This window comes from Staurois parvus, unplaced genomic scaffold, assembly GCF_062004578.1.
Source record: "Staurois parvus isolate SC_StPar_1 unplaced genomic scaffold, SC_StPar_1.0 ptg000670l, whole genome shotgun sequence".
Taxonomy (NCBI): Eukaryota; Metazoa; Chordata; class Amphibia; order Anura; family Ranidae; genus Staurois; species Staurois parvus.
In genome coordinates this window covers 3,940,613-3,962,411 of record NW_028318466.1, presented here as the reverse complement: position 1 = coordinate 3,962,411, position 21,799 = coordinate 3,940,613, and the positions used below count along the sequence as shown (strand labels likewise).

The window sequence follows — 21,799 nt, the reverse complement described above, 5'->3', positions numbered from 1 at the left end:
GTCTGAGTTTGAGAGACTTTATTATTTTGTTAAAAATATTTTCTTTCATCACCTTATGAAAGTTTTGTTTACATGCGTTTTCATTATAAGTTTGGTTGTAAGAGACTTACCGTATTTTTCGCTCCATAAGACGCACTTTTTCCCCCCAAAAAAGGGGGGAAAATGTCAGTGCGTCTTATGGAGCGAATATAAAGCGGCCGGTCCGGTATTTCTGCCGCCACCATGTCAGAATACCGGGCCGGCCACTCAGCTGTTCTCTCCTGCAAGGCCTTACCTGTTCCTCGCTCCAGCGCTGCACAGTCTTCCTGCGCTGGCTTCTGTGACAGCCGGGTGCCCACTGTGCATGCGCTGCGCTTTGTGAATGGTCCGGTGTTTTCTGGGACACATGACAGGTCCCAGAAGGCGCCGGGCCATTCACAAAGCGCAGCGCTTCTCGCGCATGCGCAGTGGGCACCCGGCTGTCACAGAAGCCGGCGCGGGAAGAAGAGGGAAAGACAACGCCGCGGAAGTGGGAGCGGGTACCTGTCAAATTCAGGTACCCGCTCCCCCTCCCTCCCCAAAGGTCAGCAGTCTCTGGTCATCCCCTGCACTGTCAGCAGTCTCTGGTCATCCCCTGCACTGTCTGCAGTCTCTGGTCATCCCCTGCACTGTCTGCAGTCTCTGGTCATCCCCTGCACTGTCTGCAGTCTCTGGTCATCCCTGTACTGTCTGCAGTCTCTGGTCATCCCCTGTACTGTCTGCAGTCTCTGGTTATTCCCTGCACTGTCTGCAGTCTCTGGTTATTCCCTGCACTGTCTGCAGTCTCTGGTCATCTGTACTGTGTCCCTGGTATTTTCCCTGTACTATGTCCACAGTCTCTGGTCATCTCCTCTACTGTGTCCGTAGTCTCTGGTCATCTCCTCTACTGTATTCGCAGTCTCTGGTCATCTCCTGTACTGTGTCCGCAGTCTCTGGTCATCTCCTGCACTGTGTCCGCAGTCTCTGGTCATCTCCTGTACTATGTCCGCAGTCTCTGGTCATCTCCTGTACTATGTCCACAGTCTCCGGTCATCTCCTGTACTGTGTCCGCAGTCTCTGGTCATCTCCTGTACTGTGTCCGCAGTCTCTGGTCATCTCCTGTACTATGTATGCAGTCTCTGGTCATCTCCTGTACTGTGTCCGCAGTCTCTGGTCATCTCCTGTACTGTGTCCGCAGTCTCTGGTCATTCCCTGTACTATGTCTGCAGTCCATTGGTTCAGAATATTTTTTTTTCTTGCTTTTCGCCTCTAAAACCTAGGTGCGTCTTATGGAGCGAAAAATACGGTAAGTGCTACACCATTTATTACTAATTTTGAAAGTATCTGCATGTCCTTGCATAAGCCTACTGAGAAGGATGCAATCCTTGGGGGTTACTTTGGATCCTTCACATATCTTCATAGAAGAGTAAAACATTTGGCCCTTTTTGCTGGGAGATTATTTGCTATTTGAAAATAATAATAGGGCAGCAATATTGTTTACAATATTAATTTATATATTTCTTCAGCATGCCTGTACATGCTTTAGAAGTGCCTACTGAGAAATGTCCATATTTAGTGCTGTCATGTTTATTTTAGGCCCAGCTGCAACTTATTACTTAGAATTGTACAGAATGGTTCCATAACCACAGCATTTGCTTATGGGAAGCACTTTCTTATGGAAAATATAGATATATGGGCTAATTTCATTGGATGCTTCTAAGTAATAAACTTCGTAAAAAAGTTAATTATCTTGACGTTTCTAGCAGCTTATCTTTAATGCTCTATGCACACTGGGCTTAAAAAAACAGCAGTTCCCTTGGCAAAAATAAAAATGCTCATATAGAGTGTTTTTGTACACGTGTTTAGACGCGTTTAGGAATGTTTAGCTTTTTTTCTGCCAGAAAATTCCAATTAAAAAACACAAACCAGAAGGTTTTTTTTTTTTTTTGCCTCTAAATGCTGAGCTTGAAATATGCCTCTAAACATTCTAATGTGCATGGACACACATTGTGCTTCTACAGGCAAAACACAAAACTCCAGAAGCAGTGATTTGTAAGCCAGTATGCACGGACCCTTAAAGAGTGAGTTAATCTTCGGGAACATGTTACATGTTCCACCTGTTTTTATGGTGGAACATGTGACATGTTCCCACTCCTGCAGTGGCTTGGCATTCTGAGCCCTTTGTGTGACAGCAGTACGGGGAGAAGCTCCCCGCACCAGCTGTCACTTTTTGAAAAAGGTACATGGCACTGCCCATGCGGCTGCGTCATTCATTCACAGAGTTCTGTGAATGAATCAACTACAAGTACCGACATCCTTTGCCAATGTCAGCTTGTAGTTCTCAATGAACTACCACAGTGCTGTTGTGCACTCTGGTAGTTCATTGATTCTTCCTGTCAGTGTTTAACTGTACAGGCAGACATATATTACACTGACAGTCTGCAGAAGTCCTGCATGGCATCAACGCACAATGCTTCCCAGGCTCCTGAAAAAAAAAAATGGTGAATGCACTTTTTTATACCTGAAAAATAATGTGTATTTATTTATTTTTAAAGGTGAGCTTATTCTTTAATGTTGCAGCAATGTAAATTTAATGCTGACCTGTATTTCAAGAGGCTGTAGCTCAGTGAAGATAAGTTGCCATCAATTATCAAGGAAAGAGTCAATGAAAATAGATAACCTGGTTGGGAGACACTTCAAATGTATCTTTAAAAAAAAACAAAAAATATAACAACAATTAAAGTAAACCAGTCTATAACTCTGCCATTGTGAGCACTGCTAGGGGCTAACAACCAGATGAGATAGCCTGCTTATAAGACATTTAACATGTCCTTTTAAAAACCATTAAAAAAATATAAAAACTAGCTAAATCAGTCAGTGACCCTTCCTTTCTGAGTAATCTACATTGCAAATATGTCTCCAGGGGCCAATAGCCAGATGAGGCGAAAATTCAAGAAAGTTCACAGTATTTACAGAAAATAAACTGGTGGTTGAAGGTACATTATATTATTGAGAGGTAAGGAGGAAATTGTGCTTTTCTATGTATTCCACTAGAATCTGTCCTCTTTGCACTATGGTTTCCACCAATGCTTTCACTCCCTGGAAGCCTCCTTGGCTTTCCCAAAATTCATGGTCCATCTGCAATGATGTTAATAGCATGTTGTGTAAACATCCCGACTTCAGCACTTGCACTGCTGATTTAGGATACCTAATGGAGAGTAAAAAAGCGTCAGTCATAGCGGGGTGAAGGAAATAAAAGATTTGATTAAATCTGTCCATTTCTACAGAACTGTTGTGTACTCTTATATACAACATGATCCAGCATATAAAAAGTGTTAGAGATTGAAATACAGTTAAATACTGCTAAAGTACTATTATCTTTTATATTGAGAGATGAAAATAAAATTGTTCACAAATGTATCATGAGCTAAACATTTTTCCAGACAAATCGCTAATTGTAGGTAGTAACAGTAGTACTTCACCAGGCAAGTGTAGGCACCGTCCACATTTTTGCCTAACATATTTTAATATTTTCTAGGAAGAGGGAGACTTCTGTGGGAGTGCAGGATAAATGAGTACTCAATACATTTTTTAAAAAGATCAACTGAAATTAGACAGTAGTAGTTATATTTTATTTGTTTTATTAAGATATTCATCCAAAACTACTTTTAATTTTGGTATGAGTGACAAAGGGTAGATCTTTTGTTGAGTTTTTATTGATCTTTCTGTCCACTTTATCTAGATTCACTGTGACATCCTGTCCAGATGACCACTAGGAGCTTCCAGAGCTGCACTCTGTTTTACCTGTCTGATGTTTATTCTCTCTATTTGTGTAGAATTCACTAAGGAGCTAGTAATGTGGATTCCTACCAAAGGAATATAGAAAAAATGTACGTCACATAATGGTACTGTGGAAATGCCCGAGTGGTGACCTAGACCAGATGACCTCTCCAATGCAATGTAATTAGCTCACAGCTGCATACCTCCTCCTGCATTGTTGAAGTATTCATTCCAGAAGATGTGCAGTTGCGCCATTTGCTGGGAAATATTCAGCACTGCTGGCTGGTCACACTACAGCTCCACACCTGTCTTTAATCTGTACAGGTAACCGCGATCAGTGCTCTTCCAGACTACCTGATTAATGTCATTTGCATTCCGACAGGCTACCCCCCTTCCTGGTGGCAGCCTAACCTTCACTTTGTTTCTCCAGTACTGTTGCCTGCTTCCTGTGCTGACCTCATCTATGCTTTATGACTTGGTACTTTTTTCTGGTCCTGTCTGAGAGTCGTAACCCAGTCTGTCGGTGGAAGCTTTCTGCTGTCTAGTTCTGTTTAGCAGAATGTTAGCTTCCACTGCTTGCCCTCCCTGAGACCAGCACAGGCCAGGCAGTGATAATTTTATAATTGCAACAATAATAGCACACAGCAAAGCCCCACCCTCCGCTGTGAAGTCACACCCTCTTTATGAAAGTATAGGAGAAGATGCAAGATGGAGTCACTGTGGCTGCAAACCCTATACTAATGATCATCTGGGACTAATGTACGCACTGGCATTACTGCAGACAGGAGGTAAATCAGTTTTTGAAGCTTATTTATTGTGCACTATACCTACTCTGGTAATGCAAATCAATTAAGAGCTATATATTGACTAGGGATGCGCAGAGTGATTTGGGGAAAACTGACTTTGCTGCAAAATTACTGCTTTCTACGTAGGCAAAATTTCAGTGACATTCACCACCGAATGACCCATCACATTTGGCCAAAATATTGGTGAAACAATACATCATTGTATGAAATTGAGGTTTCTTTTTGTTGACATTTCAGTGAAAGTTATTGAATTCACATAAGCAGCCCATAGATGACTCGATTTTCTTTCTTTCCATCACAACTGGAAGTAAAGAAAATCACTTGATTCCCCCATCAACACAGTCAGTGTTGATGGGAGAATGCCTCCAGCAGCGCTCTTGTGTTCTGCTGGTGGGGTGGGGGGTGAGGGGAGCCTTCCAGGCCAGCAGAACACAATGATTACTGCTATCGGCTCTAGCAGCCGGCAGTGATTGCATATAAAAATACGGTAGACTGGTTGTTCCCAATTCGATCGATAACTTGGGTACAATCAGCCTGCCCATGCATGGACTGAAACTCAGCAGGTACCTGCTGAACCGGCCGAATTTCGATCCATGTAAGCCTGGCTTCAGAGGCAAATTTCACCCTAGGTGAAATCAGTAATTTTGCAGGAAACTCATATTCACCTAAATCAGTCTGCTCATCCCTAATCAGGACAAGTCTGTAGGCTAAAATTACAAAGTATTATTGTCTGATTGTATTTTTTCTTACCTATCAATCCCTTGTAAGAGTCTAAAGTTAAGATTGTCATCAGGTTGATTTGGTCTCCCAGCATTGTCAATGTAAACTAAGTTAGAAGGGTCACTATGGCGGACCTATAAAAACAAAGTAAAGATAATATTTATACACATAATCGGGTACTTTTCTGGTAAGTAAAATGTAGTTCTTACTATACCTTGAGATTTTAAAAATGAAAATGAAAATATCCTACTTTTCAAATCGAAGGTTGTTTATGAGGATCAAGGCTTAAACCATAGTTTCATTTTATAAACAAATCATACTGGAACATGAGATTTTTTTGTAGGTTTAATATTGTCTTCATTATTGGCATTTTTTTTTTTAAATAAAAGTGTAATCATAGAAAAAGATACACAAATATTTATTTTTCTATGTATATAAATATTACATTTAACAATGAATAATCCTGATAAGTAATAATAATGAATGTTATTGGATAATGAAGATTACCAGATTATTGTATCTTTTGTTAGAATCAATAAAACATTTAAAAAATCAATCAACAGCTCTAAATAAGTTAAAGCAGAGCTTTCGGCAAAAAGCTAAACATATAGATCGGGTCATGGGTGTTCACTATTTTACCTGCTAAAGCATTTGTAATTCTGTACAGCTTGTAGTTTTCACACATCTGCCACATTGCACAACCAGACAGGCGACACACTTATTTTTTGGTTCAGTAACTCGGCTTCCTGTGTCACTTCTCTCGAGCATCAATTTTTTCATTGGACTATGATTCAGTATCATCACTTCTGTCCAGGGAAATGCACAGCTGAACCACCAAGCAACAGAATATGGCAGAGGTATGTGGCTGTGCAGTGTCACAGAGGTACCATATGTACATCACAAGATTGAGTGAACAGAATTACAAATTCTTTGGCAGGTAGTAAACTTGTATTATATATGTGTTTCAACTACAGTATGTATTTAGTCCATCTTTAACTCTTTCACCACCAATGATGTAAGGGCTTTTAAAGGGTTCTTTTTTTTTAGTAGGCTCAGAGCTGTTTAACCTGAGACTCACATTGTGCTTACTGAAAATATAAGATGGGGTTTTTAAGCCAATTTTCTACCTAAAATGTTGATATTGACATGTGCGCAAAAAAAATTAAAAATATTGCTGTGGCAGTGGAAAGGGTTAAAAACTAAATTCAGGGAGAGAGTCAAAAAGAGAGACAAAAAACAAAGGACAAAAAAAGTATGAGATGCCATTGTAATGACTAATGTTTATTTTCAGGTGCAAAATTAATAGTTTTCAGTATGAATTTGTATACCAACGCAAAATTAAATTTATCCTAGATTAAGAAGTATTTCTAAATAATAGTAATCCTTCCTTACTAGAAATGAATTTATATGGGTGACCTAGTCCTTAATTTAAGGTTCATTCAGATCAGTCCAGCTGGAATGAGACTTATCAGCATTTAGCAATCTTATCAGGCTTATCAGCATGCTACAATGAAATAAAACATGCCGCGGCTTGGCTTTAATGTATACTGTATTTGTAATATTGTAAATATACCTGAGAACCTAATCCAATATTATCCTGAAATAGATATCATGGTCTACATCACCTTTAGCTGCCACTGACATTTTGGCAACATTTTGACAAAGGGGTGGGTGCTATATCGCCTAATACAACATTTTTAAAGTATGAATAAAGGCAAAACTTTTTTTGGCTAGAGTTTTTGGATGGAGTGGAGAGGGATTAGAACACCTATCAGGTTTTTATTGCTGTCTGTACCCCTGCTGGAGGGATTCACCCTCTTGTCCTGCTTACTGTTATCATCAAAAGCAAAAATAAAATAAAATCCCAAGTTTTGGGTTGACATGAAAAATAATAGAAGGGAAATCTTCCGATGGGGATACTAATTCTGGTGACACCCCAGGATTCTCTCACTTTGGCGGGATGTCCTCTCACTTTCTGTTTTGGCTATATCTCCCTTAAGGAACACAGATGGCAAAAAAAAAATGACGGGTTATAACCTTTTCTTACTCTATCCAAAAGTAAAAATAATATGTTATGCCTTTTAGTTACACTTAAAATGCTCTTCAAGTACTTTACATTGATAGAAACTGCTTATCTGCTTTCCTAGAACTGATACAGGATATCAAATTCACTGTACCACAATTTGTAAATGTGGAAGAAACATACTTTTTGACCGTGAAGTCTGTATGGTGAAAAAAAAGCAAGTCAAAAGGTTAAAAGGCCCTGTTAAACTACCAGAAGGTAAATATACAAACCATATCTACTATATTTTCCTTTGATTTCTGTGTTGAAAGCCTGAAAGCATGTTTTAGTGATCTCTAAAAAACATTACCGTATATACTCGAGTATAAGCCGAGTTTTTCAGCACATTTTTTGTGCTGAAAAACAGCCCCCTCGGCTTATACTCGAGTCAACGTCTGCAGATGACATGCCGTCCCTGTCATCTGGACACACCCCCGGGATCAATCCTCGCCGGTGATTGGCCGCCGGAACTGTAGCTCAGGAGAGGCACACAGGCGCCCAATCACCGGCGAGGAGGTGGAGCTTGGAGAGGAGGAGCCGAGCGGCACCGCGAAGATCGAGCAAGTGAAGAGGAGGAGAGCGGCAGGAGAAGGAAGACATCTGACCGGTAAGTGTGTACCATGGGAGAGGGAGGGAGCGAGTGAGCCCAGGCTGGAGCAGGGGTCACCAACGATGGGGCACTATTCCTCCCCCCACTGACACCAACGATGGGGCACTATTCCTCCCCCCACTGACACCAACGATGGGGCACTATTCCTCCCCCCACTGACACCAACGATGGGGCACTATTCCTCCCACACTGACACCAATGATGGGGCACTATTCCTCCCCCCACTGACACCAACGATTGGGGCACTATTCCTCCCCCCACTGACACCAAAGATGGGGCACTATTCCTCCCCCCACTGACACCAACGATGGGGCACTATTCCTCCCCCCCCACTGACACCAACGATGGGGCACTATTCCTCCCCCCACTGACACCAACGATGGGGCACTATTCCTCCCCCCTCGGCTTATACTCGAGTCAATAGTTTTTCCCAGTTTTTTGTGGTAAAATTAGGTACCTCGGCTTATATTCGGGTCGGCTTATACTCGAGTATATACGGTATGTGCATTATCCTGCTTTGCCATTTTAATTATTTTTGCGTAAATTGACATGGATTAATGGCTTAGGAAAGCTAAAGGGATCACAGAAATGAAAGGTGACCCTTTGCTATGTAAAGTAATGTCATATTACCTACATAGCTTCCAACTGTCCCTGATTTCGAGGGATTGCCCCTCCTTTGGCACAAAGTCTCTTTCCTCATTTGTCCCTCATTTTTATCTGATGTATATACCTATATTAAAAATGCACTATTTATCTATTTAAAAAAAAAAGTTTTTTACCGTGTTAAACCTTTCATCCAGTTTCTAAATTGTTACATTTGTACATTTCAAAAGCCAATATAGAGGAATAGTAGTGGGTAAAAAGCACTTGTGGGTTTAACCTATAATTTTTTGCATATTAATTCTCCTTGTAAGAGGGCATGGCAGGGGGTATGTCCTATGAATACATAATTTTGCTCATAGGTGTCCATCATTCCCATCTCAGACAGTTGAGAGGTATGTAACTAATACAGCTTGAGTTCATCTTATTTTTCACTTGGAATGGGTTGATGAGCGATTGAAATCCTCAACAAATAGGCGATTTCTTATTCCCATGGAAAGTCTAATTTCAGTGCTTTGAAATGCTGCTGAAATCAATAATTACCAGTAATTGATACTACTACCCACCAGAATGTGCACCAAAATCAGTTCCTTTGGGTTGCGGCACTTGTCATGTAGCAGCTCTTCTACGCAAGGCTCTGTAGGGTCTGGTCTAAATCCACAACAGTAACGGTCTAGTCGGTCCTGAACCTGGAGAATAAGCACATTACAGCATATTTTTCTTTTTACTGTGTCATCTTTATGGTTCAATACATTTTTATTTAGTTTTACAATGGGAAAGTGTAGAATGCAAATAGTCATGAAATAATTGAAAGAACAGTATGGAAGCATTCGTACAAACAACAAAGGTAATGAGATGAATATCTTTTACATATAGAGGGATTGTCCAAAATCAGTTTATACTACAACGTGCAAGCTTGAGGTATAAAGAAACAGCAAACACCCAGCAGCTCAATGAACAGGATCTCAATACGGGTAGTAGTCAGGCAGGGAGAAATATAGGGCAAGGGAGAAGGAAACCGTCAGTAAAAGAAAGATAAAAAGACTGTGAGAGAGGGAGGAAATGGAGAAACAGAGGGGTGACAGTCTAGCCCTACCTACAAGCCAAACAGACTAAATCCATTCCAGCTGGAAGAAAGTAGTACCACGGGTACTGCCGTGCCAACATTAATGCAATCTAAATAGTGTAAACACAACATAACACTTATTTAAAAATACATTCATAAGTTATCTTTAGTCCATGAACTGTGTATTTTATTAACTGCATTTACTTACAAAATCAAAAAATTCAATAACTACCGACCAAGAAAATAAGACATATGGCTTATTGTCAGAAACAAAACTCAGAGAGAATCAGTACTAAATGGCTCATTCCACTTCAACCCACAGATCTCAGTAGCTTCATATTAACAAGAAACAGCCTTTTTCAACCAGTATGCCCAGGCACCCTGGGGTGCCGTAAAGTTTCTTCAGGGGTGCCTTGGCAAAATGCCTAAAAAATTGACCAAAAATTGTATACAAGCCAGCGGGTGGATCAAGCCTGCCTTTTAGTTACACAAAGTCATAGTTTTCATAGTGCACCATTACGACTTTCTAGCCACCAGCATCCTAACAACCAATGACACCATCAGCTGATATGGAGGATGTTGGTTGCCTGCAGTAATAGGGTCAAATTAGCTGAGTGATAGAAACTGAGGGAGAATTACTATTCAGTATCAGTTTGCGAAAGTGTATTTGCTTTGGAAGATTAATACATGATTGGGTGTTGCTGCATTAGATAAAACTATTAGAACAGTTTTTTACATTGCAGAATGGGGTACCTTGAGACTGTCCATAATTTTAAAGGGTGCCTCAAGATTGTTCATAACTTTAAACAGTGCCTTGACTGAAAAAAGGTTGAGAAACACTGACATAAACAGTAGCCAGTCTAGTAGGACAAATATTGAAGTAATTCACCTGAACATGAACATTTCCCTTTTGATTATTTTCGATCTTAAAGAAAGTGATGGCAAGTATCTGAAACACTTGCTTTTTAAATGATTTATTCAGAATGCTAGTGCTCCCGTAATCTTTAAAGCAGACTTTGCACCTAAAAAAACTAGTTTTTTTTTAATCACTTTTATTGATGTTTCCTGTTCCCCTTAAAAGTGTCTGATTGCACCAAGATCAGTGAGATCAAATACTTTCCCTATTTAAAAATGGCGCTGTTTACATCTGGGGAAACCAAAAGTGATGAATGCTGATTACTTTCACCTATACCATAGAGGTGTTTAGAGCCATTCCGTTCTCTGATTACCTCTATGGTCAGCCAGCAGAAGTGCCAGCTGGTCTCTCGGGTCTCCTGGAGGGATGGAGGAGCCCAAGAGAGCCATGCAAAGCGGCGGGTGGCAGGGGAGGAGGGACTTCCCGATGCTTGTAAGAACAATCCAGCTACTAATTAGCCACTAGGAATGCCTTTACAAAAAAGCTGACCATTGGCTCTAAAAAACTATACTGGCTGTATAACCACTTGATGTCCAGCAATGTATGGGTACCTTGCTGGTCGTCAAGTGGTTACACTGTATTTTTTACCCCTATATATGTTTTCTTTTCTAACTTTAATGTAGACGATTTAGAAAGGGAGATTGGCAGCACAGGTAAACTAAGGACCTTGCATGTGTCTAAGAACTAAGGCTTAGTGGGGCTCATCTGAAGATCTTCAGAAGCAATGTAAAATGTCCTATATGTGCCATCGTAATGTACAGCTTGCAAGTGTGTGTGTGTCATCAGAATAGTAAACACCTGCTATATAGCTATCTGCCCAAATTCTACACAAAAGTTTCTAACAGTATTTTTGTATTTTTATCCTTACAATGAGACACCACGGTTTAATAGTTCATCTGTATAGTATGGCACAGCCAACAATTGCTTACTATATTTTGGCCACTAGATGGCACTATAACACAGTGAAAAAAAATCTAGAATCCCGAACTTTACTATGCCATTGAAACCATTTCTGAGGGCTATATCATTTGTATTACAGCCGGCCTTCGTCCTAAAACACATTGTGCCCTATTTGAATCTTACCATCTGCACAATATTAAAAAGCTAACTTTTTTAATTGTGTACTTTTATTTCCCTTTTTTTTCTTTTGTTTTTCGCTACCCTTTTTCTTCCTCTATTATCGCCTAGGAGAGAATGACATTTGGGCCTCCTCCTGAAGCCTCCCGGGATAGTCACATCACATATACCAGGAGGTAACAGATCCCTGAACCTGTGATACCTTATTCCTGCAGGTTGGAAAGAGAGAGTAGACTTCATATGTTCAAGATCTTGTGCTGTGTTTTTGGGGAGCCAGGTTCGGGATTGTTGCAGCCAGTCCCCTCATGATGACAAAATTTGCAGCACAGAATGAGACATGTGCTAGGACAATCACAGATGAGAAGAGGACAATGCTGTATTTGTAATATAGGGGGACAGTTATGATAAAACATTAGAATTTTTGGCACAGGAGGGTGAGGCTGCTTTTTAAAGAAGTATTCTAGGTATGGGTATTTTTACATAGTTGCAATGGTCCTGCTTGGACCAATGTAACTATGCATGCACCATACCTGAAGGACCTCTCTAGAAGCTAGAAATCACTGTAGTAGACACAGTAACTGCAGTGATCTTCAATAGTGTCTATGTTGCTTGGCACAGGTACCATTCAGAGATAGCTTTGCATTTTCTCAGTGACTGTAAAGCATACTCTGATTGGATGAGGTGGAGAGGCAGGGTTGTGATATCACACTCTTCACCTTGTCCAATCACAGAATGCTTTGCATTAACGGAGAAAATGCAAAGCATTCTCTGAATGGCACCCATGCCTAGTGGCCAACCTCCTGCGTTCACAATGCAGCAGGGCAGCTGCTCACAGAGGAGGTGACTGGTATAGTGGTGTCTACTACATTGATTTCCAGCTTCTACTGTAGTGCACGGTTTCTTAACTAGGGTTTCTCCAAAGGTTGATAGGCGTTCCTTGAGCAATGAACAATGTATTCCATTGATCATTTTAGCTATCTGTAATGGGTTAATTCTTCCTTATAACCACAAGTGTAGGGAGAATTCTTCCCAGTGACCATCACACTGATGCATCATGAGATGTAGAAATAGTAATTTTTAGCAGGGGTTCCCTGAGACCAGAAAGTTGTTTCAAGGGTTCCTCCATTATTATTATTATTGTACAGGATTTATATAGTGCCAACAGCTTACGCAGCACTTTACAAAATAAGGGCAGACAGTACAATTACAATACAAATGAATACAGGAGGATTCAGAGGGCCCTGCTTGTTAGAGTTTATAATCTAAGAGGGGGGGGGTTGAGAGATACAACAGGTATTAACTGTGGGGGATTGACTGATGGACAAAAAACATGTACAGTTTTTAGGTGCTGACAGGATAGGCCTCTCTGAAGAGATGAGTTTTCAAGGATCATCTAAAAGTGGACAGAGACAGAGATAGTTGGACACATTGAGGAAGGGAGTTCCAGAGGATGGGAGCGGCTCTGCAGAAATCCTGGAGGTGAGCATGGGAGGAGGTGACAAGGGAGCTAGGGAGCAGGAAGTCTTGGAAGGGATGAAGAGAACAATTTGGTTGGCATTTTGAGACCAGGTTAGTGATGTAACTAGGGACTAAGTAGTGGATGGCTTTATAAGTTGTTGTAAAGTATCTTGAATTTTATTCGTTGGGTGACAGACACTGTATGGTTGGTAAGGTAGAGTCTGGCGGCAGCATTCATGATGGACTGGAGGGGGATAGCCTATACAAAGGTAAGCCAATGAGGAGGGAGTTGCAGTAGTCAAGGCAGGAGATGACCAGGGAGTGAATTAGAAGCTTTGTGGTGTCATTAGTTAGGAAGGGGCATAGTTTGGAGATGTTGCGGAGGTTGAGGCGGCAAGCTTTGGACAGCGATTGGATGTGGGACCTAAAGGATTGAAAAAGGCGGTTCTAGAGGGATCCTATAGCTGCACAATATAGCTAAATTGCTCCAAGCTGAAACAATGTAACTATACAAAAATATCCATACCTGGAACCCCTCTTTTAATACTCTAACATCTCTCCTGTGCTGTCCATGTGCAGACTGTAGATAAGTAAACCATAATCCTATACAACTGATTTATACCCTGTGCCTGAAAAAGAGATGACATAACTCCTTCTGCTTGCCAAGCCAGCATAATTACTGCAGCAGTGCTGCAAATTGGATTCTAAAATATTCTTGCAGCTGTGATTACTGGATGCTTGTAATGTGAACGCTTTCATTCTAATTTGTCACATTTTCCTGAAATATTACCAAAGCTGAAGTCAACTCTGAGGATAGAAAAAAATACTTTATTAAAACCTTTCCTAATAATGTAAGCAGTAAATAAAACTGCTTTAAAGGGGAACTCCCCTATTATTTGGCCAAGGGGTTATGTTTCTAACCCATGTTACCACCCATGTTTAGATTCACATTCTAGATTGAGTGCCCTAAATGAAACCTTTACTGAAAGGGGATGGTATGACAGTGAGAAGTATTTGCAGGAGAGAGGTGAGCAAGGTATGGCAGTGTGCAGTATTGTACAGGTGAGAAGTGGTATGACAGTGAGAAGTATGTGCAGGAGAGAGGTGAGCAAGGTATGGCAGTGTGCAGTATTGTACAGGTGAGAAGTGCTATGACAGTGAGAAGTATGTGCAGGAGAGAGGTGAGCAAGGTATAGCAGTGTGCGGTATTGTACAGGTGAGAAGTGGTATGACAGTGAGAAGTATTTGCAGGAGAGAGGTGAGCAAGGTATGGCAGTGTGCAGTATTGTACAGGTGAGAAGTGGTATGACAGTGACAAGTATGTGCAGGAGAGGAGTGTGGAGGAAACTCTAAAGATTTCCTTTACAGGCTCTTTGACACTTGTGATGGTGTCTGGTGCCAAATAAAAATATGAGATCTATGTTTGGATTGCTTTTCTGAGGCAATTGACAGGCTGTGAGGAAGCATTAAATAGCCTCCTCCATGTCTGCTTTAACCCTATAATGCTGCACTACTATGCCACAATAACTGCACTCACTTGCTGGGCAGCCCTATGCAACTCAATGGGCTAGTTTGACAAGCAGTGCCGCTTGTCATACTCTGCACCCCGAGGTAAAAATGCCACAGTTGCAAAGCATCATGGCCATGGCATGTAAACAGCTCCATACGACTGTTATTTTGCAGTTTGGGTAGGCAATCAGGGGTGGTAAAACTGCAGCTCAGCCGTCCATTTTTACCTCCCCCTCACCACCTGTCTAAAAGAGACCTACCATTAACTCACTGCTTCCAGTCCAGTTCAATTACTCACAGAAATAGTGGCCGTAGAGACTATTGAGGCAATCAGTTTTGTTAAAATAGTGGCTAAAAGTAGTGTGCTAATGGTACCACTGCAGTCCTATAAAAGAGCCACCATAAAACAATAGAATGGAGCTAATCATGGTGGACCTTGACTCAACAAGTTAAGATTTGCTGTTTTATAGGGAATATCCAAGTGGATAAGCAGGACCCTCAAAATCTACCTTTTTCCTTTATTTTCAACTGAAAATGGCAGTGCACTGTAATGTAAGATCATCTGAGGCACTGCTGCTGCCGACTGCTAGTCGCACAAGATTTGGAGTGCAGTTTAGTAATGTCACTACTGTGCTCCTCACTGTTCTTCAGAGGACTTGCTGGAAAAAAAAGCTGTAGTTGGGGAGCTGCAGTGCATGCATTTCCCTGCTTTTTTTATTATTCCTATGGATCAATTTTTAATCCACTTCTTCTGCTGGTTCTTGACCATTACTCTACCAGTCATCAGATCACCAGTCTTAAGGGGGGTAGTTCTGACATGAGGAACCAAAGTCCTACATGGGCACAGTTTCTACAGTACAGGTCCTCTTTAAAAGAGAAGTATGGCCAAAGCTTTTTGCTCTACTGTGACCCAGAATCAGCTAATAGCAGGCTAAAGCCCACTGTCAACTGACGTCAAAAAGCCACTCCAGGCTCTACAAGGATCCCAACCAAATTATCAGAATCCACCTAGTTGCCTGATTGACAGTTGGCTCTGGCTCTCAGCACTCAGGTGAATGCCAGAGATAACTGCGCCTGCCCCCTCTCCAGCCTTGCGCTTGGTGCTGTATACTGGCTTCAGCTCTTTATTTCCCTGTTTTTTTTCTGTCTTTTGTACTGTTCAACACAGTGGAGTTGATTATAGGAGCAGAGCATGTTCACGTTCAAGGTGGATTTTCACTTTGCAGGGGAATTTTCATTTATCTTGAACGTGGTGAAAATTAAGTTATCAAAGTATACCCAATCACATGCAAGGAAAAAAAAGTATTTTCCCACAACAGTAAAATCAGTCTGTATATGCAGTAAAGCATGCTTATTATACTCACTGTGGAACCTAAGGGGTTAACCCTCTGCATTGTATAAATCGTTTTGATCCTGACTTCTCTGATCCTTCCCTTCTTCCAGTGTCCCCCTCTTATCTCCTGATAAGACATATTGTGTGGAGTCACTCTGCACATGCTTAGTTTGGTGTGTATTGCTAGAGAGGTTTTTCTTTTTTCTTTCTTGGGAGAGTACATGTGATCAGCACAGGGCCAATTAGCGCCATCCAGACAGAGGTCAGGGCTCCTGCATCCTCCTACAGCAGAATTAAAACTCCTCCTACAAGCTTTAACATGTGCTCTGCTGGACACTTACAGAAGTTACAAGACTGCTCTAATTATATGAGAAAAGGTATTTAGCAGTTTATATTTACTAAAAAAAATGCATTTCCATGTTCTGTGTATTTTGGCAGACCAGATATAGTAAATGTGGGGTCCTGGGTTTAGTGACACTTCAAGCTAAGTGCAAATTCCCTTTGCAAAGTGAACATTCCTTGCTCTTTAGTAAATCAGCCACATGTAGAGTTTTGTATATTTTTCAGAATGTTGCAATTTTCTGAAGTATAAATGAACTTTGACAAATATTTCCTGAAGTGATTTCTTTACTAGAATGTCTGTATGGTTATTTGCAGAAACTATTTTTTTTTTTTACAGACTGCATACAGTAATTGCACTTAATTGAACCCAGAAAATACAAGTTTGTTGTCCTACCTTTCTAGGAAGTCTGACCTGCAAGTATCTTCAGAGTATAGTGGGAGCTCTAAGAATGAATCTTTGACTGTCTGGGATGCAGTGTACACATCATGAAATAAATGAAGCTTAGTAACATGAGCCCAGACAAAAGACACTTGCTTCTCTGCTCAGCCCTCTGTTTAAAGAGCGGTTGAGAAGCAAATAGAGTCTGCTGGTTTAGGAAGGCTGCCATACTTTAGACCAGTGAGCACACACAAAATGTGTGTTCAGCTAGAAACTCTCCCATAGTAGTTAACATTGCACAGATTCATGGGAAAAGACCATTTAGTTGTCCGGGGTGGGGGGAATGCATTGAAAAGCAAGCCATATTAGACTAGTATGTGAAATTAACATAGTGCTGTGATAAAGGGGTGTTAGAAACAAAAGGTTTGGAAAGCTACATGTAAAAAGGAGAGCTATATTTGTTATAGTATATAGTTTAATACTTTTTATAGTTTTGCAAAAAAAAGAATAAAACTGCTATTATACTATTACCATTTACAGAAGTATTTTAAACACCAGGCCTTTTTCTGACACTGCTTGTTTACATGTAAAAATCAGTATTTGTTTCTAGAAAATTATTTAGAACCCCCAAACATATTATGTATATTTAAAACAGAGGCCCTAGAGAATAAAATAATGGGTGTTGCAATTTTTGTTTCTCAAATGCATTTTTAAAAAATACACTTTAATGGTTTTATGGCACAAAAACACAGTATAATACCCAATTAACTACCCAATTGTTCCACGGGTTCCTCTTATAAAATAAATAATTTTATAACTTGTGATAGTTCCTTTGTTACGTATGTGTTGGAGTGCTCTTGTCATCTGCAATACGTAGGTAGAACGTCTAGGAAATTGTCGGTGAGATTAGGTGAACACATTAGAAATATTAAAAAAGGATATAAACATCACAGTCTTTCCTATCATTTCAGAATGTGTCATAATAGGGATCCATCGTGTTTGAAATTCTGCGGGATTGATCGGATCGTTTCCCATTGGAGGGGGGGAGATATGGTCAAGAGTATCTCGCAGAATGAAACAAAATGGATCTTTCAATTAGGATCTTTGTACCCCAAAGGGTTGAATTCGGACATAGACATTAATTGTTTTTTGTCTAATTGGTAAGAGCATAGACTATTTCCATTATAAATTCCTCAGGTGTCTTATTAATAGTTTTTTTACACATTGTAATGCTATTGCATTTTTTAAATTTTTTTATTATTTTTGTTATTGGTTTATTTTTATTTTTATTTTTAATTTTATTTATATTTTTATTTATTTATTTTTTTATATATATTATTTTTTTATTTTATTTCACATATTATTTTGAGTTTTATTTTTATTTTTATTTTTATTTCATTCATTTTTTATTTTTATTTTATTTTATTTTATTTTTATTTTTCTTTTTCCTTTTTCTTTTTCTTTTTATTTTCATTTTTAATTTTAAAAAAATAAAAAAAAAAAAAAAATTTTTTTATTTTTATATTTATTTTTATTTTTATATTTATTTTTATTTTTATTCTTTATTTTTATTTTTATTTTTATCTATATTTGTTTTTATTTTATTTTTATTTTTTATGTTGTATTTATTTTTATTTTTATTTTTATTTTTATTTTTCATTTTTATTTTTATTTTTATTTTTATTTTCATCTTATATTTTTTATTTTCTTTACATTCATATTTATTTTCATTTTATACTATTTAGTATTCATTGCTCATATATTAAAGAAAGTTGTTTGTAATAGTGAGGCATTGTTTAATATTTTGTTCGTGTTTTTCCCACTGGGGACATGTGGTAATATACATGTCGCTTCTGGGAGATAATTTAATAGTGTCAGGAATAACATGTAAAAAGATTTCTAATTGTATAGGCATTTACCTCATCTGTAAGGGACTCTCACGTCACGTTACAGGAGGAGTGGTTTGTTTGATCATCCCGGGGAAGAGTTTTGACCAATTGAAACGGAGGGGTGGGTCTCTGCTGGGTATATAAGGGAGCTTCAGACAGGAAATGAACGTCTTGAGAACGCCCGATGGGAGGGGCGAAACGCGTTGACGCATTTCCGGTTTGTACTCCGTACGTCTGACGTCACTTCCGGTGAGTGGAGCGCACGCTGAGCGGTGCGTTCCAGCGGCCATCTTTTGGGATCTGTATATGCGGTGTCTCTGTAGAGCTTCTGCTGAAACCTGGAGCTGTGATGTGAGATTCCGTGGGAGGTTGCCTTGCATCTACTGTTTATCTGGAAGAAGCTGATCCTAATAAATATGCCTTTTTAAATTGAATTGAATGTGAGTGATCTTAATCCTTGATTTCACTTATGAATGGTGTCTTACAATATTACACTATCTGAGATTTTTTTCTCCCTGGTCGGATGGTGGAGCCTATGGTGGAGAGGAGGATTCCTATAGAGTGGATACGAAAGAGGGTGTAGGATCCCATAAAATTCCTAAGAGGCGTTTTTTTCACCTTTATCTGGTGAGTGCATTTGATATTGGTTTTCACGGGTGGAAGGTGGAAGTTCCTCTATATTAGAAGAAGAATTTGAAAATATTTTTTTCTTTTTTTTTTTTTTTCTTTTTTTCTTTTTCTTTTTTGCACTAATATTTTTTGAACTTTGGTTTATTTTGATGGACTTTACCACTGATCAATTTTTTCACTTATGTTTGCACTTTGTAATATTGATTTCATGTAAAGGTCTATGTTTGCGCTGTTTTTTCCTTTTTTTCATAATACCCAATTGTTTGGTAAAATATAAAAGATGATGTTACGCCGAGTAACTAAATGCCAAACATGTCACGCTTGATAACTGCACATCTGTGGAACGGCGACAAACAACGTAAGTTATATTATCCATAGGCAACACTTTAAAAACCTTTACAGGTTACCTCTTTGGATTTACACAGGAGGTCTGGTGCTAGAACTAATGCTCTCATTCTGACATTCATGGTGATACCTCACATGTGGGGGTGATTTCTATTTACATACTGATGCATGTGTTCGCCGTTGCGCCTTTTTAATTTTATTTTTACACTGTACCTTTCATTTTGTATCACTTTTATTGTTATCATAAGAACTTTAAGCATCCCTTTTAATAGCAATAGGCAGTGACAGCTCCTCTTTACTGAGTCTGCTCTGCCCTTAAAAGCCTAGTGTCACGGAGTGCCTGCTTCTCTCCTTACCCCGCCACCCCCCTGGTGCCTGTTGTCTCCCTCTGTGTACCCTCACACTCCTCCGTTCCCCCCCGTCAGGACCCCTCATCCTGTCGCAGCCTTTGAAGATAGGCTGTACAGGATGGGAAGTGTCACCTAACCCCCTGCACCCCCCCCCCTTGTCAAGTCTTCGCAGCCTGCCGCAGCCTTTGAAGACAGGCTGTGCAGGATGGGAGGAAAGTGACCCCTGTGGCGGGAATCACACCTCTCCCACCCATATAGCCGGGAGAGTGTTGCCCCCCGCCAGGGGACTCCGGCATGGGGCCGCCGACCTGTCGCCGCGCTCCCCCTCTGACGGGCACAGCGTGGGCACGGGGCTTCCCGCGCCTGCCGGAGACAAAGGTCGCACTCTCGAGAGCGTGGCCCGAGTCAAGGGGGCGTGCCTCGTTGCCCAGCAACGCTGGGCCGGACGTTGCCAGGGCAACCAGGAGTGTCAAAATATTCATTGCTTCCAGTTTCTTTGACCATAGAGCTGACCCCAGATCAGCTCTTTGGTCAGCTGACGGAACCACCAGCTGCAATCCTGTTATATTGCTGCAATCCTGCTTATTTAGTTAACTGAGTAAAAGGTTCTTTACTGGTAGAGCAGTAAAGATGTGGGATTCCCTTTCACAATCAGAGGATTGTAATGTAGATAACTTAAAAAACCATAAGCTATGTTTCTCAGCAAATACAATATACCGTGATGGGAATTTGTGATGACATATGCATGACACAGACACACATGTTGAACTGTATCTTTATTCAACCTCACCAACTATGTAACTAATATAAAAGCTACCTTACTTATCTAAATCCATGGTCCTGGATCTTCTATCCTCTCACTACAGGGGAAGATGCCTGGCTTGGTGTGTGTACAGAATGCAACAGTGGATCCACCGTTCACTTCTGGAAGTGGCAACATCAAGGGACATGGATGGCAGAATAAAGCTGCCCATACATTGATCAAAATGTTGGCAGTTCAGGGGGGAACAGCTGAATTTTGATTAAAGCGGAGTTCCACTCACTCTGTAAAAAAATAAGTCAGCAGCTACAAAAACTGTAGCTGCTGACTTTTAAAAAACAGCCATTCACCTGTCCCACGATCCCACAGTGCCCCCGCCGCAGCCCGTTTCACCGGCCGTCCTGTATTCCAGGTGCCGGCATCTTCAGTGTGGGCACCTGGCTGTGACAGCTTGCGGCTTCACAGCCGGGTGCCCACTGTGCATGCACGAGTAGCGCTGTGCTTCCTAAATGGCCCCGTCATCTTCTGGGATCTGTCACATGTCCCACAAGACTACGGGAAGGGAGGGTAGGAGGACAACTTCCACTTCCGATCGCCTAGGAGATTGCAGCAGAAGTGGGAGCGGGTACCTGTCAATTTCGGGTACCCGCTCTCCCTGCTCCCCAAAGGTGCCAATCCTTAATATGGAGCAGGGGACCAATCCTTAAAGCGGAACTTCCCCTTTTGGGTGGAACTCCGCTTTAATGTGTGGTCTTCCCTGACAGAAGTAACAATTCGATCAACTTCTGTTGAAGGAACATATTGGAAAATTTTCCTCAGTCAGCGACCTGAAGCTAAGCAGGTTGGTGCAACTGTCAGAATACATTGTCCCAGCTGGGGGGGATTCCTCCATCCACCTCATTTGTGTGGATCTGTTCATTTTTATTTTTCATTTAGTCCTCCAACAGTATTAGAGGGCAGAAATGAACAGTGTATGGCCAGCTCTAAGTGAGCATAACAAATCCCTCGCTGGCCGCTGTCATTGTCTCCCTGGCTACTTCCAGGTGCCAGGTTTTCTATCTCTTGATTAGCTGGTCGGAGAATACTGTCACATGTGCATGGGAGTCCGTCATTGTGGCACAGCCCGAGTGTGCCTGGAATGTACGCTGGCCTGCAAATGCTCAGCTTAGT

General features: G+C 40.7%; 1 protein-coding gene across 2 annotated transcripts in view; it reads right to left on the bottom strand.

Moving 5' to 3' along the window:
* Window positions 1-3: 3 nt before the first annotated feature.
* The window catches only part of GASK1A (golgi associated kinase 1A), a 56,405-nt gene continuing 34,609 nt past the window's right edge, over window positions 4-21,799 (bottom strand). The window contains exons 3-5 of one of the 2 annotated variants that reach the window (XM_089652075.1): window positions 9,142-9,264; window positions 5,334-5,437; window positions 4-3,205 (exon numbers count right to left, since the gene is read on the bottom strand). In XM_089652075.1, coding sequence (XP_089508201.1) covers window positions 3,004-3,205; window positions 5,334-5,437; window positions 9,142-9,264 — 429 coding nt within the window. In that variant the 3' untranslated portion in view covers window positions 4-3,003. The remainder of the gene's footprint in view (window positions 3,206-5,333; window positions 5,438-9,141; window positions 9,265-21,799) is intronic. The other variant, XM_089652077.1, reaches the window with a different exon arrangement.